The 8,248-nt window shown below is 52.9% G+C and overlaps 1 protein-coding gene across 2 annotated transcripts in view; it reads right to left on the bottom strand.

Annotated features, from left to right (window-relative positions):
* Gpr107 (G protein-coupled receptor 107) overlaps positions 1–8,248 on the bottom strand; it is a 57,373-nt gene that overhangs the window by 33,340 nt on the left and 15,785 nt on the right. For both annotated transcript variants that reach the window (XM_012516748.2, XM_023700523.1), the window contains exons 2-6: positions 5,485–5,607; positions 4,928–4,978; positions 4,777–4,856; positions 3,342–3,499; positions 68–105 (exon numbers count right to left, since the gene is read on the bottom strand). In XM_012516748.2, coding sequence (XP_012372202.2) covers positions 68–105; positions 3,342–3,499; positions 4,777–4,856; positions 4,928–4,978; positions 5,485–5,607 — 450 coding nt within the window. The remainder of the gene's footprint in view (positions 1–67; positions 106–3,341; positions 3,500–4,776; positions 4,857–4,927; positions 4,979–5,484; positions 5,608–8,248) is intronic.

Consider the following 8,248-nt stretch of genomic DNA (forward strand, 5'->3'; position numbering starts at 1 on the left):
ACGCCCGCAGCACACACGCATACCCAGGAACACATATGCCGGGCAAAGGTGGCCAGTGCATCCTTACCTGTGGGTCTGCTGCACTTCTCTTAGGCTTCTCGCCACCTGCAAGCACAAACAGTAAAAATCACCGCACGGCTCAGCTGACGAGGCTCCAGCTTGGCTACTGTGAAGTCTGCCATGGGTCACCGGTGACAAACACTAGTTTTTCTAGCCTCTAGCCTCGGGGGGCACCCGAGGGCGCCTGAGGGAACTGTCATGCCTGTCCCCCTCAGAGGCTCAGAGCCCCCTGGCAGCTTGGTCCTGCTGAGAACATGTTCAAACAAACATGTAAACAAACTGCGTAGCTGCCAGCTCCTAGGGCACCAACAATTCCTGAGCTGCAAAAGCAGCCCTTGCAAGTGTTCTGACATCATCAAACCAATCACAACCTCGAGAACCAGCAGGAAGCTGCTTTGCAAATGGTTCAGGGCGTGTTCCAGACAAGACTGCACAAGAAATCCTTACTTTCTATGGGACCAGGTTTGCAAACAGATGAACGTCTAAAGAACACATGAGCCTTCCATGAGATTTACTTGCACTGTGGAAAGTGGGACACCAGTAATACCAGCATGTGGTACGGTCTGTGGCACCAGGCCTGGTGAACGCTGGGCAAATGCCCCCTGCAAGGCGCGCCCCGTGCTCTTCCTTCCCACAGCAAGTATGCTGGGCGGGTCAGGGCTCAGGGACAACCCAGGCCTGGGTCTCATTTCATGGAGAAAACCCCTGGCGAGGACGGGAGGAACAGCCTCACCGTCAACCCCAGTGGGGCCCCACTTCCTAACAAGCTCTGTGTGGGAAGGGGGCAGGGGCTGGAGCACTCTCTTGTTCGTGCAGGCAACGAGGAGCTGACAGAAGGGACAGCGCGCAGGTCTGACTACAGCACCAAATGGGCTTCTCTGCACAGCTCTATTTTTAGTATCTTCTTGAGACACAGTCTCATTATGCAGCTCAGGCTGGTCTTGAGCTCACTCTGTAGCCCAGGCTGGTCTCCAACTCGCGACGATGCTCCTGTCTCAGCCTCCTGAGTGCTGGGATTCCAGGTGTGTACCACCATGCTCAGCTCTTTTCTACAAATTTAAGTAATAACTGGTTTTTTGTTTTGTTTTTTTTTACAAGCTCTGGTAGGTTTTATTAATGAAAAATTCTGCCTTGTTTATTTTTCACCAGTCTGTTCTGGTAGGCTTCTAATGATACCAGAATCACCTGGTCCATGGCTGCCAGTGTGCACACTCCGCAGTCTTTTCCACATGCCGTGCGCAGTTCGATATTATGGCCTCCATAGTAGTGGACACGTTTTGGCCAACACGGCATGGTACGCTCTTTCAGATTTCCTCAAGGCTGGGCAGTTGTTGGCAGGGTTGACCAATTTCGCTTTGCCCTGTCTGATCATCTTCAGCGTCTGCTTGTACCCTAGCACGTATTTTCCACTTCTTATAACAAGTTGGAGCCTAGAGTTGATGGACTCCAGAGATTTTTTCGTCTTCTTTGTGGCCACCATCTTCCTGCCTTAGGCACGGACAGCCCTCAACCAGGAGTAGCCGCCAAGACGGCCGAGGAGCGAGAAAGGCATAATAACTGTTTTGGTCAAATCCACTTTTAGCTGATTTAATGGGAACAAGGACAAAAGACTCTAGTATTCTCACCACAGTGGGGGCTTTTCTCACTTTCCACACTGCATAGCCACTCACAGAAACTTCCAGAATGATGAGCAATTCAGTCCTGCTCTATGCTTTTCAATGAACAATGCTGTATCACCTTGGTTTACTTGTGACAGTATGAACAAAAATATGTAACAAGAACCCAAGAGTGGCTCACACACACACAAGTCAGCTACTTGTACGTTCCCATCATGTAAGGCCCATTGTTCAGCTTAGTTTCTTTTTCACTGATGGTCCTGATGCCCCGTCACGTTAGAAGAAGCAAAATCCAGTACGACTAGTTATAATCTTGTCCAATGACACACACGTAACTACTGCAGCTTTAGGGCTTCAGACCTTCTGCCTCTCCTACAAAAACACCAAACACTGAAGGCAGATACAACCATCATTAGGCGGATGGTTAGTACAGGAATTAACAGTCCTATATTAAACAGGACTGAGTAGTCCCTATGATACAGTCCCGGCCATGTCCCTTTTCTTCCTGAAAGGGGGCCTCCTTGTGTTGCCCAACCTGCGCTCAAGTAATCCTCCTGCCTCAGCCTGCTGAGCGGCTGGCAGGAATGGCAGCCACCAGCACGCTCAGCACTTACTGCTTAAGAGACAGCAATGTGTGCGCTATGCCTAGGTATTTCTGATAGAGGTACGAATTCACCCAAGTCATTGGTAAAGGAATTCTGAAAACATCTGTAACGTCCTCGAAAGCATTCATAGGCTTTCAACCAGAAATTCCAGTTCAAATAACCAATCCTAAGGAAAGTCTCACACGTGTACAAATCTGTGTCTATGAAACATCTAAGCCAGGTGTGGCAGCACATGCCCGGTCGTGCCGGCACCCGCAGAGGCAGAGGCAGGAGGACTGCCCAATCTGCACACTTGGTGACTTCAGTATCAAAGCAAAAAATAACAAAAGGGCCACGGATACAGCTTAACCTGCAGGCCCTGAGTTCAATTCCCAGCAAAAGACAGAAGAGAAAGGAGGGATGGAGGGAAGGAAGGAAAAGAAAAAGCACAGTGTGGCAGTGCTGGCAGCGCCCCGCGGATGGAAACACGCCTCCCCAGGGCACAGCATGAGCGAATGGCTGAAGCTGCCCTGCCGGCTGGGACCGTGGGTGGCATACACACACACCTGTCCCATCAGGTGGTACGGGACAGTGCCATTGGGCAGTACAAGCCCCATGGGACAGTCACACACGTGCCACTGGTAGTTCAGAGCCTCACAGCAGTGACAGGAATCATGGCCCGTCATGAACATGTTGATGGGATATTCAATACGTATGAAGCATGTTAGAATGACATGAACACACACAGAAAAACTAAACATGACTATGGGTTTTAAAAAGTAAATTTCAGGGCTGGGGAAGATAGCTCAGCAGAATAAGCACTCGCCTGGCATGCGCAATCCTGAGTTCAATCCGCCATACCACAAAAAAAAGGTAAACTTCTAGATACAGGGCATAGGCTGAACAGGAATCACTGCAACTCACTGGGAATTACAGAGGCCTGCACTCCATATTCTCCACATCCTTCTGCGAGGATCATGCATTTCTGTGTAACCTCCAAAAGCCCACAGGTCCGCTTCACTGAGACTCAGAACAGGACACCCATCAGCAGGCGGGGAGTGGCAGCCACGCCTGTGCTCACCTTGCGCTTTCCGAGACTGGTTGCCGCTGGGCTCGGACACGGACGTGGGTGCAGCGCTCACATCAGGCCCATGGTTCTGCCCCAGGACCTTCTCCTCCTTGTCTAAGATGATCTTGGGCAGCTGGGTACCAGCTTCCGGCGGGGACTTGATCCTCACTCTGCAGTCAAGTGAGACAGCAAGAAAGCTCAAAGCAGTGCTCCAGCAAGGGCTGGCGGCACCCTCAGATACCATCCCTTAGTGCCGTGGACCAGTCTACTCTCTCTTCTACAGATGCTGAGACCCGGCCGGAGGGTTGGAGCTCACCGTGGGCAGGGTCACAGCCTGGCTGCGCCACTAGGAAAGAGCTGGTGGGCATCTCGGAATCTCCCCTACAGCCAGGGCTCTTCGCCAGCACACAACTGCTGGGCCCACCTCACCCAAATACCCTAATCTGCTCAACAAACTGCACAAGGGAACAGAGAGAGTCATCACGGTGACATTGGGGAGCCAAGGGCCATTCCGCCCTTCCCTCAGCACAAGCCACTGCTGCTGCAGCCTGGGCTACAGCAGAGCGGTGACAGCCCCCAGCCAAAGTGGCACTCAGCACTGTCGGGCTGGGCTCCCCCTCCAAAGGGGCAGGTTCTGTCATCTGCAGGCAGAATGGCTGCACAGGAAAGGGGAAGCAGGGCTGTCTGCCCCTGCCTGGGGACACCTGCCTGAGGATGATGGCGTTGCAGAGGAGGGCAGAGCACAAAGCCCCGCTCCCTGCAGCTGCCCATCCACCCAAATCCAGACGCTCACGCTGACTGCCAACAGTCCCTGGGCAGCGCAGAACGCCACACTCAGCTTTCTTAGATGGAAACAAGAGGAGACTATAAGGAAGGAGGCAGCACAGCCCGTTCCGGTCCGCAAGCAGCTCCCTGGACGCCCCCAAAGGTGCCTGCAGCTGCACACAGCCTGAGGGTGGAGGCGTGCTAGGCTTCACACCAAACCCCCGCTCCTCCAGTGCAGGGTGCTTGAGGGCCGCACCGCAGGGTCTTCAGCAAGGTGTTCCCTTCTCTCCCTCCTTTGCTGCAGAGCCCCGGTGAAGCCTGGGCCTCCCTTCGAAGGCTGGGTCCCATATGGGGCTCCCATGGCCCTGAGGCAGGGAGGACGGGCCTGCTGCCGCACACCAAGCTGCCTCTGAGCACTGAACCCAGCTGTTGTCACTGCGCTCCCTTCCCAAGACAGGGCCTCCCCTCACAGCTGTACATCCCGCCCCACCCAGCCCTGCCTGCTATTGTGTCCTGCTTGTGCTCAGACTTCTGGGGAACAGCCCCTTGGCTTCCGTCTGGCATCCCATCACTAGCACGTAGCACAAGCCCTGGTCCTCACAGGCACCCAGGGGCAGCCACACACCATGCAGTACCCTGACTGTGCTCAGGACTGGCATAAAGGGACATGGGAATTACTTACTCACTTCTGGAGATGTCTAGGATTAGGAGAGTGACAGAGGCAGACTGCTTCTTTAAGATGCAGTAATTCAAGTCTTCCCCCTGAGAAGGGAGAAGAGGTCGTTGGTCACCTCAACATTTGCCCACCCCGGGTCCAGGGCACCAACACTTACCAGGTAAGAAGAAAAGCCGTCGTTCTTAGTGCGGTCCAGGCTGAACCCGATCTGGGGGTGGGTGAGAAGGGGAGAGGTAAACACCTACACAACCATCCCCACCTACGCAACCATCCCCACCGTTCTTGCTCAATGAGCATAAAGGGGGTGCTCCGGGCCTGTCTTCCTCCCAGTGTTCTTAGCATTCATCTTGTAACACAGCAACAGCTGCTCCATTAAAATCGCTAATTACGAGATTTATTCAAGTTATACCCTGGCTTAAAACTAATTTTTAAAAAAGCCAGGTGTGGTGGCACACTCAACACTCAGGAGGCTGAGGCAGGAGGACTGCCATGAGTTCCAGGCCAGTCTGGGCTGCATGGGAAGCTCAAGTCAAGCCTGGACTATGGAGCAAGAACCTGTCTTAGAAAACCAAAGGAAAGAAAAGGGGGGAGGGGGAATACCAGCTGATGTCTACACATTCTGGTCCTCATAAGTGCCTGTCTGGTGCTTCGTGTTGGGTGTGGGGCTTTTCCGAAGCTAAGGGAAGGGGCACCCACGAACTTAGGGATACTTACAGTGGCGTCCTTGTCCGTGGCCCCCGAAGGATCGTTCACGGAGAGGCTGCTGACCTTCACCTGCATGTAGCCATCCCTGAAGAACCCGAAGGTGTTCAGATGAACCTTGTGCCTCACGTCATCCTAAAGAGACAGGCAGTGGTGGGTCAGAGGTGCAGTCAACTTCCTGCTACTTCACCCATTCACTGGCCAGGAAAGGCTCAGCACCCGGGCTCCTGAGGGCCAGCACTTACGTGAGCCACAGAGCAGCCCATCTCCCCAAAAGCTGAAGGCGACCAGCGACAGTCTAGGGAGGAACCCACGGGAGGTGCAGCTCAACCCAGTGACCCCAGGCTCTGGGGCACACCCGCGGCCAGTCAGTGGGACTCCAAGGTGCAGAAGCTGCACCTCCTGGCACCAAGGTGCATCTGGCAGACGCGGAAGGCAGGCGGAGAGCGCGCTTCCACTGCAGGGGAAGGCTGCGCCCACACAGGAATTTAACAACCTATAATCTCTTAGGGAAGTTCACTGCACCTGAAGAAAATGGTATAGGATGAGTTTCCAGGAAACAAAGTGACACAGAGGGGATCCCAGTGACTAGTGCAGTGGAGTCAGAAGCTGCCAACCTGGGGAAAGGCTAAGTTCCAGAGAAACTGAAGCAGAGCGTGGAGCTGTCAGCGCAGCACACCTGCCCAGGGACCCCTGGCACTCTGGGCAATGACAGAGAACTAGTCCCCTAAATTGCAGTGCTTTCAATAAATCTGCAGCTTGCCTGAGTTGTAATTTTTTATTCCTAAATGTGGAACCTCCTAGACATCAGAAGTAGACTAGTGCAAACACCAACAACCAGTATGAAAGCCTGAGAACTGGACGTGATGACGCCTGCCTGTAATCCTGGTACTCAGGAGGCTGAGGCAAGAGGATCAAAGTGAGCTCCAGGTCAGTCTGCATTCCACAGCGAGCTTGTCTCAAAAAACATTTAAAAAAAATTTTTTTTTCAGGTCATGGATCAGACCTGTAACAAGAACAAACTCACAGCAACCCTGCCCACATTCCCCAAAGAGCTACAGCACACTCCCCTGCTACTAGCCACAGGGTCCCACTTCCGCCAGGTGGAGGGAAGGGAAGGCTGCAGGCGGAAGGAAAGGACAGTTCTGAGTACCTTTCCCCCATCTGCCCTGGGCACCTGTTCAAAATCTACCTCCAGGATCCACGTTTCCGAGATGCCTCCAGGCAGCCCCGACTTCACCCCTGCTTAACCTGCTGGTTTCAACTCTTACCTTTCTCCTCCCTGACCTCAGAATTCCCCTTATTTTCTTGGGCACTGGAGCTGTGCATTTAAAACCAAGTGCTACGCTCAACTTCGCAAGGGACACAGCAGCAGCCTGGAGCAAAGCGCTGCTCCAGCAGGAGCAGGGAGCACAGCCAGCCAGGATGCGGGAGGCTAAGGGAGCCACTCAATGGAAAAAACCCAGAGAGCGAGCTGAGGCTCAGCCCTTCCTGCCTGGCCCGGCCTGCAGAAGTCGGAGAAGCAGCGTCAGAGATACCTCCTCTCCCAGGGGCAGCACCTGGCCACCTCCATGGCAGAGGCCAGAAAGCCGCGCCTTCCAAGGCAGGGCCAAAGAAGAGGGAGAAAGCATGCGGCTGGGAACAGCTGCACACGCACCAGAAAGGTGCACGGCCATCCTGGCCGCAAAGGCAGGCAGCAGGGCTCAGGCCTGGTCCTCCGAGCAGGGAGCTGCAGGACCTCAGCATGCACAGCCACTGCAGGGAGATCCCCAGTTCCCACGCTGCCACGCTGCTTCTAGCTCACCAAGTGGGTAGCTGCCTGTGGGTACCAAGGCAGAACCAAGCCCCTGGGTACTTCTCAAGCCCACTGAGTTCCCCACCACGTAGGCTTTTTTTTTTTTTCCACATAGGCTTTCTAGTTATTTAGGGGAAAACATTTCGGCTGTCACCTTCCAGATTTCATTCCACACTCACGGTGCATTTCCTAACCACGCCTTCCTACCCTACACCTGCACTCCATTTGATGATATTCAGCCATTAAGAACACGTTTCTGGGGCCGGGGAGATGGCTCAGTAGAATAAGGGCATCCCTGGCAAGTGCAAGGGCCTGAGTTCAATTCCCGGTTCCACCAAAAAAAAAAAAAGAACAGGTTTCTCATGAATGTTTAAAATAATCAGTCAGATGTGGTGGCACACTCCTGTAATCCCAGCACTCGGGAGGCTGAGGCAAGAGGTCTGCTGCAAGTTAGAGACCAGCCTAAGCTGTAAAGTGAATTCAAGGCCAACCTGAACATCATAGTGAAACCCTGCCTCAAAAAAAAGGCAGGGGGTGGAGTGGGCTGGGGCTGGGATTCCGCACTTCCCATCCACTGGCTACTTCCACGCTGAGGCCTCCTAATGTGGGAAGGCAGCACAGTGCAAAGAGCAGAGCGCACACTGCACCCCAGCAGATCTGAGTTCATCAAAACAATTTTTTAAAAAAATGAAGGCCTCTACACTTGTTTAAGTATAAAAGGCTCGAATTCAGTAAGCCATAAAAAGGTTAGAACAGTAGATCTGTGAATAGTTTTGTTTATACTTTATGTATTTTCTAAATTTCTAAGTGTTAATGTACCAATTTATAAGTAGAAAAAACCAAACACCATTTTTGTAGAGAGTATTGACATTTAAGCCAGGTGTGGCACATGCCTGTAATCTTACAACCAAAACAACAAACCAAAAAGTACAAATATTTGATCAGGTAAGGACCCTGTAAATACTAGTGGCAAATGCAATA

The sequence above is a fragment of the Octodon degus genome, unplaced genomic scaffold, assembly GCF_000260255.1.
Source record: "Octodon degus isolate 3935 unplaced genomic scaffold, OctDeg1.0 scaffold00123, whole genome shotgun sequence".
Taxonomy (NCBI): Eukaryota; Metazoa; Chordata; class Mammalia; order Rodentia; family Octodontidae; genus Octodon; species Octodon degus.